The following is a 24414-nucleotide window of genomic DNA, read 5'->3' as shown; positions in this document are numbered from 1 at the left end:
TCAGTGTTTATTTGAACAAATATAAGGACATAAGTGGTTGAAATGGACAAAAAGGGACCAAGAGGCAAGTACACACAACATGGGATGAGACGCTTTACACTTCACACTAAAAACAGTCGATTTATCAAAACATTGTTGAGCCAGCAATAGTTTAGGAACTTGGGATTTCCTGTTCGCGCCGCAGTTTTAAACCTATTTCAAACCACTTCTGGTGCACTACTGAGCTTGACTGACACTAACCTAACAATCGCGATAGCAACAGTCAGAAGCCTTCCCATGAAACTTTTTGTTACCACAAGTAACACTTGTGACTGTGTCTTAAATGTGCTCTTTTGTACAGACAGGATGTAGAATAGTTACAGGGGTGTTGTTTCCAGTCATGCATTCCATGATCGCTCTTTTTCGAATTATTGTGACTTGATGACACCCTTAGTTGTAAAGATAGTGCAGTCAGTGTAATAAATAATAACATGGCGTATCTTGATCCAAAAATATGTTTGTACTACATTTATATGGACAAGTGAAAATAGAGCAAATGTACTTTCTTTGCTCATTTCAAGACAGAACTATAGGCCAAAGGAACTTAATGTGCGGCCCACTGGGGTATCGCCAAATTGTCCAGCCCTGGTGTCTGACCATTTTGTTTCACTTATATTAACATTTTTTCAGTGATTTACTCTCCCATTCAAATACATGCATTACAATATTAATATCAACTAAATTAAAACGTACAAAATAGAAGGGGTAGGACTAGATAAAGATTTTTTCTTCTTTGTACTTCCTTTGAACATATAAATTGTGCTGAATGATGACTGTCTTTTTCTGGTCGTTTTTTTTTTTTAACTCCCCTTTACTTCCTGCCAAAATGTCTATTATATGTTTATATGTTCAATAAATAAACAAACAAACAAGAATGCTCATTGAAGAGTTTAAATTGCCCATAGATGAAAACAATGATGCCCTCTGATTGACTGGTGACCAGTCAAGCATGTACCCAGCTTTTGAGCCTGAGCAGGATACATTGTATCAAACAAATTCTAGCTAAATTTAACCAGAACGGAGAAAAAGGTGGTATGATCAGACATTTAAAAAAAAAAAGGGTGTAAAACTTTTAACCAGCTTGAGCGATCATCAATTTAAATTTGCAGGCAAGATGCGGTTAGAGCACAGACTCTTTCCCTTGGGTGAGACATTAGTCTGTTATCTTTATTCTACTCACAACATTTCCAAACTCCACACAGACAGTTCTGGCACTTACAAATGGATTTAAGAAGGGGCAGTTACACCAAGAATACTATGTAAGCTGAGATGGCACCGGGCCACATGGTTTTATCCTCATCGCAGACAGAAAATGCATTCTCATCCTTTGACTAGAAACATCCAGATAATGACTTCCAGTCACTCTGATTGTGCAGGAAAGTGCCACAGTAGGGAGTGCCACCTGTTTCGAAGCAGTATGATCCTGCCAAGACAATGCGCCTTTTGGAAATGTCCTTGACTGGACAAAACAGGTGAACAGAGTGGCACATGAAATTTTATATTTCATTTATCAAACCCCCTCTGCTTCACTTTCCACACAGACGGCACATTTCTCTCGCTTTAGCACTCCTCGCTCATCAGTAAGATATTGTGACTTTTTGAAGGTGGTACTAATGTGCACTGCGCTATCATTTTTCATTCCCGATTACTCATCTCTTGACACACTTTAACTTTGGAAGTTAAAAGAACATTTTTAAAAATTTAATTCATTATGCTGATTACTATCCGTCCTGGTGAAATTGAATTTACATTCTACAATATATTCTGTGTTGCAGACCGCATGCAGGCATTCAAGAGCTGTGAGAGAAGTGATACATCTCATTCACACTAACCCTTCAGCCAAATATTATACTGTATATGTGGCTTTGTAATTTTGATGCATGCAATAAACACAGTCAGTTTGCCTGTACACTATTTAGTTTCCTGCGTTCTGTCTTTGTTGGGTTGTTATGTTTGCTCTCTCAGTTCCAGTTAATTGTTACATTGTCAAGTCCTTGTCCTTGTGTTTGTTTGTGACTTTGAATCTTGTTTTGGGGATTTTAATGCAGTATTCTCGATATTTCCATGCTTTTTTTAGTTTTTGTAAAATAAATGATTGTTGGAGAATGCTCTTGTCCTCCTTTCCTGCTTCCCATCCACACATACTGGACATATTAACTGTTTGAAAAAAAGTCAAAAAGTGTTACATCCTGTACAGGCTCTCTACTTCTTTTCATTCAAATTTTGCATTGTCCTATAAACTAAACATGTCAGTTGTGCTTTATCCATCCATGCATCCATTTTCTAAATCGCTTATCCTCTCGAGGGTCACCGGCGTGCTGGAGCCCATCCCAGCTGTCTTCGTGCAGTTGGCGCGATACACACTGAACTGGGTGCCAGCCAATAGCAGGGCAAACGTCTACAAACAACCATTCACGCTCACAATTGCACTTAGGGATAATTTAGAGTGCTCCATTAACCTGCCATGCATGTTTTTGGAATGTGGGAGGACACTGGAGTAGCCAGAGAAAAGTCACGCAGGCACAGGGAGAACGTGCAAACTCCACACAGGAAGGCCGGAGCCGGAATTGAACCCTGCACCTCTGCACTGTGAGGTCGACATGCTAACCAGTCAACCACCATGCTGCCCAGTTTTGTTTTATGTTTTGAAATAAATGTAACAATTGAAAAACATATACTATATTTTTTCATAGCCAAGTTAAATTCATTAAAAAAACAACAACAAAAACATTCCATAATGTTGACTCCTTTTATTGCATCTATCTGATCAAACTCATAAATTATGGTGCAGACAACGCAAATAACATGGCTAACATTACAAATATGGACATACTTTTGATTCATGATTGATTAATTTCTTGTTTTCCAGCACATTCACTTCCTCTGTAGCATTTCTCTTTTTTTCTGTTACAGTGGTAGGGTACCTCAAGTGTTGAAGAAACAAAACTAAGATAAGAAATGTGGCTTTAGTCATCATGCGATCGCGTTGTCTCAAATCACAATTTCCATCGAAAAATGATAGATTGTTCAACCCTATAACACAGGCCTGTAAAAGCTGCCCATGAAGTTTCACGCTCCATTTCCTCCCTGACATTTTGGTAAGTCAGTGGCACACTCAATGAGGTGAACACAATAACCTAATAATAAGCTTCCAGCATTCTAAGTTGCATTCCATTATATCACTTTGACTCATTAGTCTCCTCCAACATGCGCCTCTGAGAGGCCATGCGGTCTCTTATTCTTTTCATATTACAATGAAACACTTCATCAATTTTATCAATGGACTTGCTCGATGAATAAACATAAGTAGGATTAAATTCACGGGTAGCTTCCTTGAATTTCTTTGAGCCATGACAACTGAAAAAGAAACACCTTTTAATAAGTGTTATCACACTTGGCAGAGACCATTGCTCCGTTCCGCTATTTTCACTTTACACTGGGGAGGAATAAAACACAATTTAATTTAGATTGTGCCATCAAACAGTCCTGTTTCCGAATGTATTTCTTCTGTTCCGTAAAATTACTCAACGCTTAGATTTCATTTCAGCAGGTGGGATTGACAGCTCTTCACTGTTTAATCTCGTATGTCTGTCACTATTTGATTTGAACATTGCTGCATTAAAAAAAAAAACAACAACAACAACAAACTCTTACCAATGTCGCCCAGCTGAATGAATAATGCTTGGATACGCTCATGCAGGAAGTGGTAACCCGAAAGTATGAAGAGTTTCCTCCACATACATATCGGTGCACCACATCCAATGAATCCTGCATCCGACACGCATATCTGACACTGGAAAAATATCAATGCCCACCACCAAACAAAAATGTCACAAAAAGTAGATCTGCCGAAATAATGATCTTGTTTCAATCTACTTACAAATGTTCTTCCTCGGTGTGAAATTTGGGCCTGTTTAGTCAAGCACAGAGGTAAGGTTTTATTATGCTGTATGACTGGCAACAGGTACGTGGTTGCTCAAGTGAATTGTAATTTTGGCAGTCTAGTGGAAGAGTATTTAATTGTTCTTCATGTCACTATATTGTCAGTCTCCTGATCGTTGAGCAAAAAAAAAAAAAAAAAAAACATTTGTTACCGGTAAGTCAACTTGGCTGTGCTCAGCTCAACATATCAAAACTTTGTGCTTTTATCTTTGAAGAGGCAGAATTTTTAATACAGCTCTTGCATTGGATCTCATTGTGTGAACCTAATGAAGTGATTTGTGTACAGCGTGTTTGTATGTGGCCTTCATCCATTATTTAATAACCTTAGCAATCCATCAAGCTTTTTATACAAAAAAAAGAAAAAATCATAATAATAAGATCGATCTGTGGACATTTTTCATTCTTGACAGATCATTAATGTTTCATTCAATTCTTTCACAAAATCTTTACTTATCGAAAGGAGGTGGCCATTTTGTTGGAGGTTTATTAGAAGAGGAGAAATGTTTCATATCAAAGCATTTTGTCGATGCTTTTGTCCAACAATGCAATTGAATTCGTCCCATCACAGGTTTGCATCAGTGCTTTTGAAACATGAAAAATGTGACATGGAGAAAAGCACTGAACAGATGTACGACTGTAACCAACCTTTGCTAGGTAGTAACTGTTAAATGGTGTTTCACTTATCAAGTGGTAACTATTTTCATTGATTGATTCTACTGAGGCTGTATGTATGTATTAAACATGAGTTGTTATGTCATTGGATTATAGTTTTTCCATTTGGATTCATTGTCGTTAGAAAATACGCGTTTACCGTCGGTGGAATTTGTCCCAACGTTGTGCTGAAAGGTGTGTTCAGAAATTCAAATGGCATTTTCGATGCACTGTATTTCATCAAAATCTGCTGACTCATTTGAGAACTGTACAGTACAATGACTTGGATTGAATAACAGCAATAGCAGTGGCAAACAGTCAGCACAAACATTGAAAAGTTTAGTCCCTCTTCTGAAAAAAAAAACAAAAAAAAACAAGTCAGCATTTTATTATTTTCTTACCCTTCGTTGTATAACAGCAGGCAAGACATTTGGATGAAGACCACCACTCGAACTTGTTATGCCGTCTTGCCAAGGAAATACCTACAGCACACTGCGGTCGTGAGAATAGGCATTAAGTCTCGACATGATTTCTTTTTGAAAAACAGGGTCTAAAGAAGAGGGATGGCATTGAACTCCTTTGGTTGTGTAACTTTCCGAGAAAACATTTCAAAAATACATAAAAACACCTTCTACTTTCAATTATGGCAAACAGGTTGTGCGAAGGGCAGTGATTTTAGTGTGATTATGTCTTGTTTTTCTTTTTCTTTGTCTCCCTGCAGTCGTCAAGTGTAAATTATTTACGAACGGCAGATACACAAACATTGCGGTATGGTGCATGAGTTGACAGTTAAGTGAGACCCTGTAAACCCACCAACAATGGGTAGTGAAAAGAGAAAATAATTTCATTCAAAACAGCACTCTGTCCGTGATGAGTATGTTAATTGTCAAGGGTTAATGTTGCTCAGTATCATAGCTTGCAATTCCCTAAATGAAAACACACAAAAAAATAAAAAATAAAAATAGAGCTTGGACTATAGAATGAGGTATATACAGATACGATTATAGCAGACAAGTTGATTTTAATAACTGATGGAAAAAATAAAAAAATCATGTTCACTGTAAATGACCGCTGTGTGCGAGCAGGTCAAAAACTGTATATTACTACTGCTACTGAATAATAATCCCAGAATAATTAAATTCAAAATTGATTTCTTAGCAAAAAGCCTCTGCCGAAACTGCTTATTCAGCAGTAACTTATCATGCTGCTCTCTCACTTTGTTAAGTGGCATTAAGAAACATGTCAAAGTTTTTCCTTCACGGCGCTACAGTTAAGCTTCATTAATATTTAATCTACTTTTAATTCACTTTGGTAAATTCTTAGCATGGGCAATTGATCCTTAAATACTGTTGATTACTTGGAATTGAGTGTTTATTTCTTGAAGCAATCTCAATGTGTTTGAGATTTTAAGAACATTTTGGCTTAATCCGATTGAAATGCAGGTGTGAAAAACGTGATCGCTGTCAGATTCTTGTCATGCGTTCCATATTCAAAAACTGGGACACACAAACACACTGACTGCTGCAAAAATGTCATTTACGGGAGTTTGTAATCCGCCTCCTTCCCCCACAAGTGAAATAGAGAGACTGTGACGGTTCTCTGCTTGCTAATTGTAGTTAGGAATATTGGAAAACTCATTACATCTGTAAGGCAACTCAATTATAGAAGAGGAGTGGTCGATGTATTATGTAGTACAAACGAAGCTGTCATTCCTTAGACTGAAAAACAAATGTCCAGTTTACCATTCAATAAGTGACAAAAAAACAGACTGTAAATCATTTTGCGCCTAATCTCCTCACCGGCGCCATTTCCTCCACGACCGATGCCGTCAAAAGAAGGCGCTCTATGCCAAAGCAGTCTTAATGTCATTTACAATGTGTATTGAAAATAATAAATACAATGTGATACTGTATTTACATCTTTCTTCTTCATCGACATGACTTTTCAAAGCGCATTCAAAACAGCGTTAGCCTGCTGTTTTGTAGTATGTGGTTATAGAATATGCTGGCTCTTCACCATTTCCATGGTTGTCCTGTGGAAAAAAAAATGTCTATGTCTACCTTATAATGATTATGAACTTTTATCACTGATAATTCGATTCTCCATTTATCCTGCGTGTGCTGTTAAAAAAGCACAATGGTGGTGCTAACCAACACGTTTCAACAACTCTCTCTGTGGTTGGCGTTCTCTGCTTCGGCAAATATGCCTTCACATTTATTTGTTTGTGATTAGTGGTGAGGCAGGGGATGGCAGCGTTTGGAGTGAACCAGTATTGTCCTTCCTGTCATCATGGTACTATCACTGTGGTTGATAGGACTGTTGTTGTGCCCATTGTTCTCTAACCCTATACATACACAGAAAAAAAAAAATATATATATATATATATAAAAGGAGAGAGATTCTTGACCCGCTCAGTGGTTTCAAGTCCTTGAGAAAAGTTCTGTTGACAAAAAAATAGACTTGATTTATTGCAACAATAAAAAAGTAATAAGATAAGATATCCTTTATTTGTCCCACAATGGGGAAATTTACAGTCTACAGCAGCAAGATAATGGGGAGAAAGAAGAAAGAAGAAAAAGAAAACGAACACTGTTCAATTAAGTGGATCTCACATGGGGACAAGCCCAACACATCGCCAGAGACAGGGCACGATGGATAGAGTTGACTGAGGCCTTATGTCCCAGACGGGACGAAGAGGACTGAATGAATGAATGAATCCACGCCGATGCCAGGCTGATAGGCAAACTGCAGCGGGTCCAGTGCCGAGCTCACCAGCGGTCGAAGGTGAGCGAGGACGAGTCTCTCCAGCGTCTTCATCAGGTGAGACGTCAGCGCCACCGGTCTGTAGCTGTTCAGCTCCTTAGGGTGGGGGTTCTTGGGCACTGGAACCAGGCACGAAGTTTTCCACAGTTGTGGAGCTCTGCCCAGCTTCAGGCTCAGGTTGAACATGTGCTGGACAATGTCACACAGCTGGTCAGAGCAGGTCCTGAGGAGCCGGGAACTGATCTTGTCTGGACCTGCCGCCTTCCTCACATTCATCCTCCTCAGTTGGTTCCTCACCTGCTCTGTTGTAACGGACAGGCAGGAACCAGGTGACAGACAGGGTTGTTGAGAGCTGGTTGAAAGAGGAGGCGGAGGAGAAGAAGTCCTCAGTGAGAGTGGGTGCAGCTGGTGGTTGGGGGAAGGGACAGACGTCTGGTCGAAACGGTTGAAAAAACGGTTCAGTTCATCTGCCCAGTCCTTGTCCTTCTCAGTCAATGTCTTTGGGCTGTTGAGGCCTGAGATGGTTTTCAGGCCCCTCCAGACACCAGTGACATTGCTGGCCTGTAACTCGTCCTCCAACTTCATCCTGTATAATAATAATGCATATGTATAATGTATAATAATAATAATCTGACAAACTTTTTTTTTTCTAATACACGGTGGCCTGAAAATAAAGTATACTTCATGTGTTTGTGGAAGCCTGGGAGCAAAAATCAGTATTGTGGTGAGTCTAGGGCAGGGGTGTCCAAAGTCGGTCCTCAAGGGCCGCTGTCCTGCCTGTTTTCCAGCTCTCCCAGGAGCAACACACCTGATTCAAATAATCAGGATCGTTCTAATGCTGCTTCACAGCTGGCTGATGACCTGATCATCTGAATCAGGTGTGTTGCAGCCGAGAGAGCTGGAAAACAGGCAGGATGTTGGCACCCCCAGGCCCGGAGCTGGACATGCCTGGTCTAGGGTATATTAACTCTACTGTTAATCTGTAATAAAACATGTGAATAGCCAACCAGAAGCTGTTATAGTTTTTCTTTTAAATATTGCAAAACACAAAGTCTGAATTGTGCTCTTATTTCACCTTTATTTGTCGTTTCATTCCTGAAAACTAGGACTGGCCGTCTCATTTACATACTTGCTCTGCAATCCAAAAATGAATCACTCCCGGAATTGGTGTTGATTTGTGTTAAATAGATGTCTAGCAATCGGTTGAATTCAGCCCGAGTGGAGCCCAGCATCGTGAAGGAGGCAAAATCCCATCACATCACACATCCTGAGCCATTTCCAAGGACCGTAAACACACCGAATGACACCAAATCATTATGAATTTTAAGCAGTGGAAATAAACATCCAGTGGACTGAACGCCGGTGTTTCTGTTTGCAGACTCTTTAAAGAGCTGAGGGAGCATTGGAGCATTTCCATCTTTAGCAAAGGCTGAGTAACATGTAGTTATAGGAAGCCTTCATACATTTTGCCAACTGGGAAGCTATTATCATAACGTGTCATTCAGGTGAACCTGTGTGCACAAGCTTTGAAGAAAAGTGTTAAGCCCTTTGTATCAGTTGAAAAACAAATGCATGTCGTTAAGAACAAAACAAACAAACAAAAAACGTATGAATAGACCTTCCCGGAAGGTGAGCTCGAACGAATCGATCAATCATGCACCACTTCGAAGTTTCCATGCTGTGTAAGGTTTAAGGATGAAATATGCATTCATCACTTTCCTGCTCTGTATCGTTTAACTCTATTCGATGATTACAATTCCCTGACTGCTTTATTTTATGACTTAATCCTTGTAAAATTAAATCTCTCTCTCTTTATCACAGGCGGCCTGTTTGTCTGCAGAAGGCACTTAAAACGTGGAGTTTGCTTTGTAAGTGCGCCACAGGCTGTTACAATGTAGTCTTGGATGACTAAATCATGGCAACCATATTGCTGTTTTTTGGACGGATGACATCAAATTTATTTGATCAACACGGGCATGCACAACAGCACTTGTCATGTTGATCTTATTTCAAGCATCCTTTGAAAGCCACCATTGCCATATTGTCACAACTAATTTTACACCATTTTACTCGGTGCCACACAAGATTTGTCAGGATCAATACTGTTACCATAGCAACGTGTTTTCAATGCCATCCCCGCTGTTTCCTCAGAAGGATTTTTTTTTTCAAAACTAACTCCATTCATGCCCAAGTATACTTGACAATTTAGAGTCATTCCATGTCAAATCACCCAGCAGGTTTAACCGAGCGGATTTTGATTGGAATGAAACTTGCTGTACTTGTTGATAGTGACGGCACAACGCTAAATTTCAAATTTTACGTCAATTGGAGAAGGGCTGAATATTATGCACCAAACTTTGAAATCAGGGGTGTCAAAATCATTTTTGTCACGGGCCACTTTGGAGTTTTCCCTCGGCGGGCCGTTATGACAGTAAAACCGAATAAATGTTTAATCAGCTCTAAGCATTACTTGTTCACAACCAATTTATGGATTAGTAGTTTTGAGATCACTCAAGTCAACTATTTGTTAAATTAGGTTTAAAGTTTCTTTTTTTTTCCAGACCATGGTCTTTTATGGTGAAGTTTGTCTTCAACTCTTACCTGGCTGACAGTTTCGGCTGTCATTTTAGCCTTCATCGGAGCTGTCACTGCTTCCTTGTGACAGCAATTTGTTTGTTGTTTGTTCCTTTATTGTTGAAGTGAGTGTAAACAGGTTAACAAAATTATTGCAAAATGGCAACGTCATTTACTACACATGACAATTTCACATTTCGGTACAGATTTTAGCAAGTATCATGCAAGTTGACACGCATAATTTTCTTTCGCGGTCCACATAAAATGATGTAGCGGGCCAGATCTGGCCCCCAGGCCTTGGCTTTGACACCTGTGTTCTAGGTGATTATAGATTTTGACTCCTTGCCTTTCCAACAATATCTGTTTTGTGAAGATTGAACCGGAAGTTTGACAAACGAATTAAACCGTGGCTCTCAAACCCCTAATTCAACTGATGTAAAATTCTATCAAAAAAATCACAGCAAGTTTCATTCAAATCAAAATTGGTTAATTTTTTTAGATTTTAGGGTGGATTTGGCGTGAAATATGAGGTGTACGTCATCAGAATCTTGGGCAGCTTGGAAGGTGATCTGTCAATAAGAGGACAGAAACTCAAGGTTTCTGTCGCATGCTCCCTCCAATATATTCTCTTCGGTGTGAAAACTGAATGAAGGTGTTGCAAAAAGTCAGTGAATTTCAAACACAAGGACTCTTATCAGCCGAAAAAAAGAGATTACTCAGGAGTGACATTGGCAAGGACTGCAATGACTAAGCTTTCCAAGGTCTGGCCTAAAAGAGGTGAGACAAAGGCAACCTGTCATGTTACGTGGTGGTGGAAGACCCCAAAAAGCAGGCAGGAAGGAGGAGCAGGGTGTACTTGACAAATTGTATTAAAACACAGAGAAACTAAATCCAGAACAAAGTCACAAAAACAAAAAGAATCCAAAGTAACAAGCAAAAACCAGAAACAGCAACAGAAACAGAAACAGCAACAGAAACAAACAGCAACAGTGACAGCAACAAACTAACAATGACTCGACACCGAGTGGTCGGGCGGGAGTCCTTTTAAAGCAATAATTACACAACGACCAACAGGTGTGCAGCTGCAGGGAGAGCCCTACAGTGCCACCTGTTGGTCACAAACTGAAACATGACACAACCAAACGCAGGCTTACAACACGAGCCAGAGAATATTGAACTGGAAATATTTTTTCTCATAATATATTTTCTATGCCATACAACATAATACTTAGAACGCATCTGTGGTTTGTTATTTGCATCCACATGGGATTATTTTTCGATCAACCAACCTAGAGGGGGTTGTCAAGTTGAGTGGTGTTTATGTTGTCATCATTCAATTTTAGCATGTATGGTACGTCAGTTTAGACCGGATATGTTTTTTTCCATGTTGATTTTCATTGTTGATTTGAGATTTGAGATGAGAGTGAAGTATTTGCATGTACCATATTACGGACCATTTTTTGCAACAGTCCATGCCTGTATGTGAAGTCAACAAGCTGACTCATCACAGCACATTGTCAGGTCACATAATTATTTTTCTGCTCTCTAAATTAATCCAAAGCAATGCTGTTAGAAAGAAACCTATCAAATATTGCAGTCACCTGAATGAACATGGCATTTAGTAAGCCACCACGATGGGAGATGTTCTACACTGACAGATGCACTTTTCGGATCTCTAAACAGATTTGGTCTGGATTTATGGCTTCATTAGTTTGTGTTTGGACCACAGTGAGCACCAGTGACAGGAGCAGGTTAGAGCCTGATTGGGATCTTGGAAAGAACCGCAATTGTTCTCCTCGTGTCCTAATAAAAAATATAAATCAAGTGAAAGATTGTAATGAAATACTGTTGGTGAGTAATCAAACTTTACATATCGCCACATCTTAGATTCATTATGATTCGGTGAGTGATACAGCTGTGACATTGTAATCCAATAGTCTGGAACAGCAACACATCAATGCCACAATATGTTGGATTTTTATGCATTTATTGCACAGCATTTTCTCTGGTGACTTCCTTGCTGCTTCCCTGAGCAGAAAATACTTCAGTACTCTGCAGCCACATCTTCTCATTGCGTACGTGAATAGACTGGCGAAGATTATGTAATGATGCGAGTGGACCGATTACAGTGGATATAAAGTCGACACACTACTGTTCAAATGCCACGTTTTGTGACACCAAGGTAAATCTTTTCAAAACTTTTTCCACAAAACTTTTTAATGTGTTGAATAATTTGTATAAGTAAATTAATTTTTTTAAAAAGCTTTTTGAGTGTGCACGCCCTCTTATAACCTGTGATATAGCTCCGTTCAGAATTCATTAATCACATTCAAACTTATGTGAAAGGGAAGTCCTCACAGACCTGCCATTATTTAAAGTGCCTTTGATAAATTAACTGAAGTTCACATGTTCCAGAAACTCAACAAACCATTTTTGTCAGTGCATAGAGTCTGATGAAGCTAACATCAACAGGGATATAAAATGCTCTCTACACGCATTTAACGGACCTTATCCGAAACGCTGTCCGAGATATGACCCTTACGAAGCTTTCATATGCATTCAAAGCAGAACCAATGTCAAGCAGCATTAACTTGATGAAATCCTCGAAAGTCATGACTCTGCTCCTCAGAATGGCACTTGAAGGAGCAATTATATAATTGAGCATAAAGAAGAATAGCAGAATACTATAAGGCAATTTTGAATTTGTTACTGTGTGTGTGTGTGTGTGTGTGTGTGTGTGTGTGTGTGTGTGTGTGTGTGTGTGTGTGTGTGTGTGTGTGTGTGTGCGTGCGCACGCACGTGCGTGCGTGCGTGCGCATGGAACCATGAGTGTGTGTGTGCGCGCACGTGCGTGCGTGCGTGCGCATGGAACCTTGCGCCCCGGTGAAGATAAAAGAAATAAATTACAAGGGCACTTGCGGCACTTTGTTTTTACCTTTTATATTTCCTCTCCAAAAGTCTGACTTTATAATAACCTTTCACTTTGTTTCACAAGCTCCAAAGAGAAAACCTCATTGTTTACCCCACCATTAATACTGTTTGAATCATATTGTACGGAGATCAATGGGCGTGTAGTGTACAGTACACACACACACACACATACACACATTTAGTTTTGACGGATAGCTTCTTCAGAGGAGAAGTTGTAAATAATGGGACAATGATGCCTTTAATGTGTCCACTAAAATGTATTGCACAAGCAGACCCCTGGCTCAGTAATAACAGTACTTCATGCCATGCAGGAAGCAAACTTGAATATATTGCATTACGTGAGACTTCAGACTTCGTCAGCATTATTGTTGATAAAAAGCACCACGTTTACCGTTGTTTTATTAGAGGATATGTACTTGGTGCATTTTTGGGTGATTTTGTCAAATGGGCTTTTTCAAAGCTATTGAGACACTGCACCTAAAAGCACTCATACGTGAACTCATAACACATAGCGTTAGTTAGCAGTCTTGAGTTTTTGATAAGCAACACTTGATGGCTCAGTGAAGTTGTAGATGCGGTCGGTGAAGTGTTTGAGAATTTAATCCATGCTGTGTTGTACAGTTTTGTGACTCACATGTTCCTCTTAGTACAGCAGAACAATTTCACACCGAGTGTCCTATATCTACCTTTTGTGACATTTTTGTTTCATGGACTACCGTCTGACTTTTATAATGTAAAATGAAGGCCTAAGGGAGACACTGCTTTAGGGCCTTTGAATTTTGAGATTCCACTTCAGAGAGAGAAATTATCCTTTTCGTCTGATAACACGACGGCAAACCTTTTCGTTTCACCTATGCCTTGTGCAGTTTCATGTCAGTATAATGCAATTACAGTTTCATTTCATTCTAATGAGTGCCTTTTGTACCCTGTTACAGGCAAGTGCAGCTAAATGGGCCTTACAGTTGGTGCCATTTAAGTGGCATTTATCCACTCATTATCTATTCGCCTTGTCCCGTCCCGTGAGATGGCTTCTCAGACTCAAGGGCGACACGTGGTTGCTTGGGTGTCACTCGCTGTGGATCACTGACCTCCTGAAGCCTGTCCAACACACTGATGACCACATTAGGAATTCCACAAGGCTGCAAACACACTCTTGCTCCCATTTTTTTTTTCCTTAGTAACTTCTCCCCTGACCAATGTCGTCTGGAACATCCTCTGGGTTACCAGTTCGCACAAAACGCCAGTGCGCTAGTCCAGCATGTGGGAGAAGTTCTGTCTGACGGATGATTACATTCTCATATGTTATAAACAAGAGATATATTCTAAGCATTTTCTTGTTACCAAACCCCTCATGATAGTAACTTAAACCGTAGTTGAATCAACAGTTATTCTTTACTTCTTGATATTGTCACGTTGCGAGGTGGTGGTGGACCCCAAAAAGCAGACAGGAGGGACAAGCAGTGTGTACTTGACAAATTGTATTTAAAGATAGAGAAAACTAAATCCAAAACAAACAGTCCAAAGTATCAAACAAAAATCATGACTGAAGCTAAAACATAACAGTGACCAAAACATGACTGAAACAAACCTGACAGCAGCAAAGGAGCAAACAAGCAAAAAAATGACCCAACACTGAGTGGTTGTGCCGGGAGTCCTTTTAAACAATTACATAACGACCAACAGGTGTGCAGCTGCAGGGGGAGCCCTACAGTGCCACCTGTTGGTCACAAACAGAATCATGACAGATATGGTTTCAGTCATAACGGCCCTCCAAGTGAAACGGTAACTAAAATGTGGCACGCGCCAAAATTGAGTTTGACACCCCTGGTTTAATCCCTCACTTCGCACCTGTTTGCTATGGTTCACCCTAAAGCCCCAGACAACTATGACCACAGGATCACTGGGACACACGGAGGAACAAGGGATCCTGTTCATTCATTCATAAATGTTACTAAATATATATTTTTGTTACATGTTATTATTAGGAGTAGGATGCATATTATTTTAATAATAATAATAATAATAATAATAATAATAATAATAATAATATTAGTAGTAGTAGTAATAGTCGTACTAGTTGTAGTATGAAAACCAGAAATGCTATCGAGGAAAATGAGAGCAAAAAATTCATTTAGAAATGTTTTCTTGCATCTTGCAATGAAAAAAAAATAATCAAAATGAGTTGACCGGTGTTATTTATTGAGTTATAGTACTATTATATACACAAGGCTAGGATAATATATGTGGTGATAATGATCTATCTATCTATCTCTCTATCTACAGGTATCTACAGTATCTATCTATCTATCTATCTATCTATCTATCTATCTATCTATCTATCTATCTATCTATCTATCTATCTATCTATCTATCTAAGAAAAAAAGACCTGTTCAAAGTATTTCTTTTCTTTATTCGACTTGGACTCACAACATTACAGCACCACATAAATAAGTCACGTTGCAACTGCGAATGAATCAAATATGCGCATTCAATTTCAAAGACTTGGTCAAAGGTTGCATCATGACATCATTCCTATTTTTTATTCTCAGACTCAACACAGAAGCATAGAACATTAAGAAGCAAAAAGGACAAACAAGAAACAATTGCAATGATGCAGTGTGTACGTATAAATAGCCCTCATCTGAGAATCGGGTCTCAGGGGTCATTATTAGTAATGACACTTTATTCATTTTTCTGCCTTTTAGTTTGATTAAAAAAAATGTTCACTTTGTATAACATGTACGTAATATGATACAGATATGCGTTTGGAATGTGTTAATGTTGCCAAATGTATGAATATAAAAGTTATTGCACCATTTCATTTAAAAGACAAACATGCAAGGTGCAGTGTCCTTTCAAGTGCTCATTATAAGGTGATGTGTTGATCAGCCAGACCTGTTTGATCAGGAACACAAACAGTCAGTCATCAAAAGTGTCATGAAAACAGTTTTTGAACTGGGTTGTTTATGTAGATAAACAGAAATACCAATCAAAATGAAAAAACGAAGAGTAACATTTGTGACCTGAATGAAGCCCAAACATCATTACCTTCAAAGTTTTGAGAACTGATAAGCTGGTAAATTCATTAGGGTTAAATATTTGAAGAAAACACCCTCCTTTCACTCAGTTCGCACTCATGCCATGACATACACATCATTAGTATTCTTTCTTTTTTTTTTTTCGAGCGGACCACTGCTGAAAATACAATCATTCCGGTCATCTTTACATTGCTCTCCAATTAAAAGGGCGGTCTCCGATATCTTTAATACTTGGTTGTTTTTCTAGGCATAAAAATGTAAAGTTCATTTTTATCTGAAAAACAAACAGTTGTTTTGGAATAAAAAGAAAAATAACGATCCGGTTTCTTTTGATCTGTACCACAAAGACTATGTTTGTGGATCAAAAGAAAAAAATTTATGTATTTTTTTTTTTTTTATATGACAATGGAAATACTCCTTTATCATTTTTCAGACAGACAGAACCAACTAAAATATCCATTTTGGGGGGGGGGGGATAAAATTAAAACCTCATTTTTCTATATATTATGAAAAGAACAATGAAACAACACTGGAGCCATTTTTTCCCTGTTTTCTGATTTTAAAAATGTCCCAAAACTATCATTTCCACTGATTCACGTGGAACCTGTTCGGGTCAAGCCAACACATTGAAGTTCAAAGTAACAAACATGTTGTGGAGATGTTTATCGACATCTGAACAAGTGCTTGGCATCGATTCTCTCTATTTAAAGCAGCACTTTAAATGAGTGGCCTCTCAATTACACACCAAGTGGTGATTTCTTGTTCAGCTAAATGTTCACGTTCAGAAATCAAGAGGTCACGTGCGAAGCTCATGACACATGCATTAACTCATTCTTTCGTTGGTTCTTAATCGGGTGATTTCGGTAAACCTATGACACGTTCTTGATTGGGTGGATGAGCATGGCCGAATGGGAAATGTACACTGGCACAGGCTGTTCAGCACACAGCTCCTGTTTTGGACTGTATGCACGTGACGGGCCAGCAAAAGCTCATCAGACGGCTAATGTGCTGAGAAGGCACAGTTGTGGCATCTTGTTTGCAATTTTCCTCCGCGAGAATCCTCAAACCCGCATGCAACTCGTCCCCTAAATATCCAAAAGCTACAGTTGCCTTTTCCTCATGCTGAGCAACTGTTCGGCGTTTGGCACAAAGAAGAAACTTCACAATCCTTCAAAAAAAAAAGTATTGTACATCTTGAATAAACGCAACACTTGAATTCAACTTCACATACTGTATTCATGGACGCATTTGCGACACTGAAGCTGTAGACTTGTATGTCTTGCAGTAGTTACAGCTTGCTTTACTATTTACATTCAGTGATATTCAATAGGTAGCATTGTAAGCACTTGGCCAAAAACGTATATAACTACATTCATCATTAATAAATAATCTTCCATTCCGTTTTTTCGTTCTAACTGTTTTTCATTAAAAATAGGAACATTCCTGTGCAATAAACGGTTTACATCTTCATGTAAAAATGTGATGACAAAAGAAAGATGCATCACTTTAATTTAGAGTCACACTTCTTGGGATTGATATGATTGAAAAGTAGGATAAGGAGACGTCTCGATAGGTTATGACACGAAATGTATTCACATGATGATCAGGGGACTTTTTAAAAAAATGAAACATATGCGTCAACATGCAGGATCTCCACTTCAATGTCTCAGAAATTCAGAAAACTGTTCTGATTCAAGTCTCATGTGTTACTTTGGGATTTCTGGAGGCTTTCTTGGTTCTGCTTATTCAGCGCATCCCGAGCCGTTTGAGTCCCCTTCTGATCCTCAATGGAGCAGTTGGAGACGGCGTTGGCTACCAGGCAGAACTTGCGAAGGAGGATCTCTCTGAGGAGTAGGTAAACCCACGGGTCCAGGATCTGGTTGAGCGAGGCCAGGCGGATGGCAGTCAGGAAGAAGTTACAGTCCAACTGAACATCTCGCACTGAGTTGGGATGGGAACTCTCGGGTGAGGAATTACATTCGTGAGAGGACACCTGGGTGGAGATCATTCTCAGCATCAGCACCTGGGCAGGGTTGGAGGGTGGGGGTCGGGGTGGGGGTATCGGGGGGAACAGCAATCTCATTCAGTCTTTGGACATCATCTAACATGCATTACTAATAAACAGACTGAGAAATTATATGTGTTCATGCGTTATAGTTTCAATGTATCACATAAATAATATGCAATGGCCTCCAAAAAGTTGGAACTCAGGCCCGTACCTTGATTTTTTTTCTGCAGGCTGAAAACATTGATGTTTTTGTTGCACCCCTAGTATTAACTCATGATCAATGTTTACCAATGTTTTACCTCATTTGTTATGAAGCAGATTGGAAACCTAAAGTGGGATTTTTAGGTGAGAAATGGATTATATATTTCATTTTGAGAATCACTATTTTTGTGTCACTATTTTTTTGTGATGGAAGAAGAGAAAAAAGAAACAGAATGAAAGATTTTTGGTTGCCCCACCAAATCCACCTCATCCTGCACCAGAGGAAGTCATCAGCATGGATCTCAGTGATCTATCGCCACAACTTTGATTATCAACCACTTCTCATTTACTTGACTATTAAAGTTTTGCTTAAAATTATAACTTCTGTTTTCCAACCGTCTGTGACAGTCAATTCAATATCTGTTTAGAGCACAAGAGACATTTAAAGATGCGATTGTGGCCATTGAAAAAACGTTTATTAATTAATTAATTAATTAATTATTAGGCAGTATGTAAAAAACATTTTAATTTGAAACAAGTACCGGTTGTCATTAGCTAATTTGTAACATGCTCCTTCCTCTCAATCCAGTCGTTCTTTTTGCGCCAGCAGTGTGCGAGCATCCCGATTATGTCATTTTACTTCAAAAACTGAAAATGTAAAGCACGGACGGACCAGAGAACTAAAATGGCAAGTCATCGAATGCAATTATTAGATTTTTTTTTTAACTCTTCACATACAGGGAAAGGGACAGGGAGACTCTGCCCTGACCGCACGTCCCTGTTCGAGATGAATGACACAATACAATGCGGAATATCCCGAATAGGAAACAAACCACTGGTATATTAAGCAACAGATGTCAAACGGGGGAGCTCAAGGAACAAAGTAGCAGCTGATGACGAAAGACCCCCGAAACAACTTTTCATGACATCTACAACAACCCCCAGAAGGAAGAAGTGTAGTTGATGAACATGAATATAAGAGCATGACTCATTCAAATGAGGGAGAGGCGGGCCAGGCTGAAATTTGCCACAAAGAACTGAGACAAGCTTCACAAATGCTGGGAGAGAGCGGCACGGCCAGATGAGACAAAGATTAAGTACAAATTTAATATCTGTAAAAACCCATGGGCTTGCATTGCTTCTTCTAGAACAGGCTCATTCATCTTCACTGATGTAATGTGACAACTCAGAAGTCGACACAAACAATGTGTCTGGTAATTTAAATAAAGATGCAACGCAACTGATTAAGAGTTCCCTCGTCATGCAGCAAGATAATGACCCAAAACACACACTACCTCATCAATAAAGGAGCTCAATGGAGCAAGGAATGGAAGCTTTTGGACGAGCAGACTTAAACCTTCGAGAGTATGCTTTTTTGTTTTACCTTCTAATGGGTCTGTAGGGAGTAACTGCCAAAACAAACAACTGAACACTCTAAAAACAGTTGGGCCACAAATTAGCCAATCTGGGTCAAAAAGGAACTAACCTGCTACTTGGGTCAATTTCATCCATATCTGAAAGTTTTTTTTTTTTTTTAACAACCCAGTTTTGTGCAATATGTGTGATATGACATTATCCATAAATCCAACTTTACAGTATTTTTTTTTTTTTTTTAACAGAACTTAATGAGGGTCGCTGATGGTATAGTGGTACACGTGTGCGGGCAGCGTGAGAGTTGGTTCCCACTCAGCGTCGGTGTAGTTGTGGGTGTGAGTGGTTGTCTGTCTCAATATGTGCCCTGTGACTGACTGGCGACCAGTTCAGGGTGCCGTCTGCCTTCCGCCCAAAGTTAGCTGGGATAGGCTCTAGCAACTCCCCACAACCCTGTTCAGGATAAGTGGTGTTGAAAAGGATGGATGGATGGATGGATGGATGGATGGATGGATGGATGGATGGATGGATGGATGGATGGATGGATGGATGGATGGGTTAAATTAATGAATTTGACCAGTGTATCATTTATTGTTGAGCTTGATGTACTAAACTGCTGTGGTGTGATACAACGGGCAGTCAGATAGTTGGGAATCCTGTGTGTGATTTAAATCTTGTTGCAGAATCATTCAGGTGTTCGGAGATCTGGATGAACAGCAAAGGAGTACGTTGTTAGTGACCTGCACTATGCAGGTAACTCAATGTCTGTTTTCTTGAGTCTGACATCGACTTTGTACAAAGGCAAGATTGATGATTTGAGGTGCTGGCTTGTCAGTGGACATTTTTGCATATTCATTAAGAAGTACAGAAATGCAGTCTTAAGGTTGTCCACTCTTATAAGAAGGTAATAAAAGGTTTGAAACAAGTGCCACGTTGGATTTTTAAGACATAATTCATCCATCCATCCATCCATCCATTCATCCATTTTCTGATCTGCTGATCTTTACAAGGGTCGCGGGGTGTGTTGGAGCTTATCCCAGATGCCTTCGGGCAGTAGGCGGGGGACACCCTGAACTGGTTGCCAGCCAATCGCAGGGCACACCTAGACGAACAACCATCCGCGCTCACACTCACACCTAGGGACAAGTCTTCCATTAACCTGCCACATGTTATTTTTTGGAGTGTGGGAGGAAACCAGAGTACCCGTAGAAAACCCACGCAGGCACGGGGAGAACATGCAAACTCCACACTGGAAGGCCAAAGCCGGAATCGAACCATGCACCTCTGCACTGTAAGGCCGACGCGCTAACCACTGGACCACCGGGTCGCCTAAGTAGTACAAAATAAAAACAGATCAAAGAAGACTGTGTCAACAAGTTTCTTCATTATTTCCCATCACCTGACATCATCCAGAATTATCAGGATGATTCAACCTCAAAGAAATTCACTGGAAAAAAAAACCCAACCAGAACGTTCGGTCAAATTGACTCAGGCTGTGGGAATGGTCCCTTTTCACCCAAATTGGGTTATTTTTGACCCAACTGTTTTTAGAGTGAAAGAGTCTGCGGCGAAGAGGCAGATTCCAGATTCACATTCAATTTCCACATCACCAAAATGCAAGAATACAAAACGCATACTTTAACAATGCATTCATGATAATATTTAGTCCAATTTGTTGCCTCTTTAAATGCTCCCAGGATGACAATACGCAGCTGTCAGAGGACGGGGACCCCGCTTTACAAACACCGCGACCTCACAGACATGTGCTTTCTAATAACGTCCTTGGTCAGACAATTACACATGTGACTAACAATGCATGCCCTCAAAATTCATGCAGCAGACCCCTGGAACAGAACTCAGCTAAGTGGATTGGCCCTTAATGGATAACAGGGACAGTGTTTGAGGAGGAATCGGGAGGGTGGGAGGGCACCATTCATCTACTCAAGGCCTGGCAATGTGAAGAAACGAAAAGTACAGTCTGTCAGCTTGAAATATACGCCAACATTTTCAGCACTTTTAAAGGTACACACCGTCAAATGCAATTATTGTCCCCTTGGATTCTAATTTGAGGCATGAAAATGGACACCCTTTTTTTCGGCTAGCGTCGGATCAAACGGAACACTGGTGTGTCTGCTCTTGTTAGTGTACTGCTGAAAGGAGATGAAGCATCTCCAGAAACAAACAGCTGCAAATGTGTGGCGGTGTGTGCGCGCACGCGCACATTATTTTTTGCATGTGTGTCCATATCTGGCTGTTGAATTGATTACGGATTACGTTATCATAACAGAATGTCGCAGCGGTTTTTTTATACCTCATCAGAAGCAAATAGTGGAACACTTGAGCATTACATTTTCATGATAGCTTTTTTAAAATCACACTTTTTAGTATGTAATCGTCACTCACTAGAAGAGATCATGGACAGAAAAGCATTGATTTTCCTTGCTTGCTTCATAAACAACTTCCCAGGGCCGGAACCTCAAAAAGAGTGACTGTACTAGATTTTTATGATGATTTACATCTCTTTTAAAAAATAATTAAAGTGGCTAATGTCATATATCGCTGCACTTGTGCAGGGAAGTAGGAAACATCCTATGTCGCAAGTCCAACCTCAAAGTGATCCAACATCAAACTATTAACAGAATTGTGGAAGACTATCAGTAGGGCTTCACTTCATTGATTCCAACCCTTACAATATGGCAGATTATCGTGCCATTTGCTATCAGGTGACCAGTGGGAATTTATCTACTTTCCCATTTGTACATTTCATTTCCACAAAAAAAAAAAGTGCATTCACTTCAAATAATGTCTTTTTTCATCTATCTATCTATCTATCTATCTATCTATGGAAAAGTGTAACTTCTTTTCCAATGCTAAATACAAAATATATAAAAACTCGACACGCTCTGTTCAAATATTGACCCCATCTCTGATTTAAAAAAAATAAGATAAATCATTTCACCCTACACGTGGAAAGTGGGTGTGTTTAAAATTAACAAATGACATCAGACATGCTAAACTGGAGTCAGTATACAACTGCCATCATTTAAAGTACAACCCCACACAAAGTTGGACTGTTCTCGGAGGTTTTCCCTGCTTTGATATTTTTCTTTGTCAGATACAGCTCCTGTCTTGCCATTCTACTCCATAGCCCCGACATACGAAAAGATGGGAGACTGCTGACATGTACTTTTGAGCCAGCACTTTCCAGAAATTTCTGCAGCTCCATCACTGTTGCTGTTGGCCTATTGGGAGCATCCCTTCTCATCTTTTCATCAGTTTGAGGCACATCCAGTTGTTACTGTCACTGCGGTGTCATATTTTCTCCAATTGATGATTGCTTCACTGTGTTCCATGTTATTTACTGCCCTGCCCTGTTTTTTTTGGGGGAGGGTTGTTTTTTGACACTGCTCCTGACTGATACGTTTGAGCAATAAGACCCCTCTGATGCTTTGGAAGCTCTCTGCAGATCATGACTTGTGCTGTAGGATGACTGAAAAGGTTATGAAGCTAAATTTAACATACTTAAAGTAGTGGTAGATGTATGCTGATTCCCCCCATTTACCATGACTTTTAATGTGATTGGTTCATTCTCAACACAGCCTTATGTCATTGTAAGAGAGTGCACACAATCGTGCACCCACATACACCAGTCGTTTCTCTTTGCTCCTGCTCTCAAACAGATTATTAAAAAATTCTCAACTGATCTGCATTTTACAGATCATATCGGGAAGATTTGTCTCAGTCTCCCCCCGGCCCCCTTTTTTTCTTACAAAACAACAAAGCTAAACATTTGAACAGGGAGGTGTAGACATTTATATCCATTGCATGTGCCTTGGCTCTATTGAGGGTGGAAAACACTGATACATGGTCAACTACACTGTAAGGAAGTAATGAAAACATACCAATAGAGGAGACCAGCACACAAGCAAGACGCACATAATCCCCATGAGTTGAATGACGGTCTCCGTGGTGAGTCTTTCCCAGTGTTTGGAGGCCTGAGACGTGCCAGACTTGGTTTTACAGCGAACAATCAGGCCGCGGATGGTCACCACGTTGCAGGACACCGTGACAAGCAGCGAGAAAATCCCCAGTAAGGCAAAAGTGAAGGCGAAAAAGCTGTTCCCCGGCCCTTCTCTGTCCCCGGTGCTGATAAAGCACCAAGTGCCGGGCCACTGGCGCGTATACTTGCCCACCCCTGCCACGGGCAGGAGGGCGAAGAGCAACACCAGGCACCAGATGACCACCAGAGTCTGCTTGGTCACGCTGGTCTTCATGTGGTTGGAGTACCAGTGCGGGTTGGTGATGGCCGTGGCCCTTTCCATGGCCATGGCGCTGGCCATGAAGAGCGCGCACAGGCCGAAAGTGGTCATGCATACACCGAAGAACGCGCACAGGTTGCCAGACGAGTCGATGCGCTCCCATCTCAGGTCGGCGCGATAAACCGAGATCACTATCGGACTCGTCAGGAGCTGGCCGAACAGGTCTGTCAGCGCTAGAGACCCAATGCAAAGCAAGAAGGACTTCTTCCTTCGGTTCTCCTTCTTCCTGTAGGAGATGTAGACCAGGATGAGAGCCAGAGAGTTGCCCACCATGCCCGTGGCCATCATGGTGATGGGAAAGACAACCGATACGTAACCGCAACCGATCTCCGTCCTGGTAACGTTTTCTTCACCGGCCGACCTGGTCACATTGGACGTCAGCATAGCTCCTATTCTGTTTTTCGAGCCCTCAAGAAAGTCACACTTGTCCGAAGTCATCCTTTCGGACGGGCTAAGAAGCGGAGGCGAATCACAGAAGACGTGCGTGTGTGCACCATCTCTTCAGAGATCCACACTGAGCCGAGCGGCTCTGTGCGTAAAAGCGCCCTCAGCCCTTTGACGCGCCAGAGGCGGGAC

At 40.4% G+C, this 24414-nt stretch overlaps 1 protein-coding gene across 1 annotated transcript; it reads right to left on the bottom strand.

Annotated features, from left to right (window-relative positions):
* Positions 1 to 16063: 16063 nt before the first annotated feature.
* Positions 16064 to 24401, bottom strand: LOC109522094 (prostaglandin E2 receptor EP3 subtype-like). Its single transcript, XM_019880381.1, has 2 exons — positions 23422 to 24401; positions 16064 to 17962 (listed from the first exon to the last, which is right to left on the bottom strand). The coding sequence occupies exons 1-2, from the start codon at positions 24274 to 24276 to the stop codon at positions 17639 to 17641; spliced, it is 1179 nt and encodes a 392-aa protein (XP_019735940.1). The 5' UTR covers positions 24277 to 24401; the 3' UTR covers positions 16064 to 17638.
* Between the last annotated feature and the right edge of the window lie 13 nt (positions 24402 to 24414).

This window comes from Hippocampus comes, unplaced genomic scaffold (genome assembly GCF_001891065.2).
Source record: "Hippocampus comes isolate QL1 unplaced genomic scaffold, H_comes_QL1_v1.1 scaffold151, whole genome shotgun sequence".
NCBI classification, from domain to species: Eukaryota; Metazoa; Chordata; class Actinopteri; order Syngnathiformes; family Syngnathidae; genus Hippocampus; species Hippocampus comes.
This window is presented reverse-complemented; position numbering and strand designations above follow the sequence as displayed.

Coding starts and splice junctions, on each gene's coding strand:
- LOC109522094 (XM_019880381.1), bottom strand. CDS start 24,276: ATGACTTCGGACAAGTGTGACTTTCTTGAGGGCTCGAAAAACAGAATA. Junction 17,963..23,421: donor TGTGCTGGTCTCCTCTATTG/GTATGTTTTCAT, acceptor AACCCTGCCCAG/GTGCTGATGCTGAGAATGAT.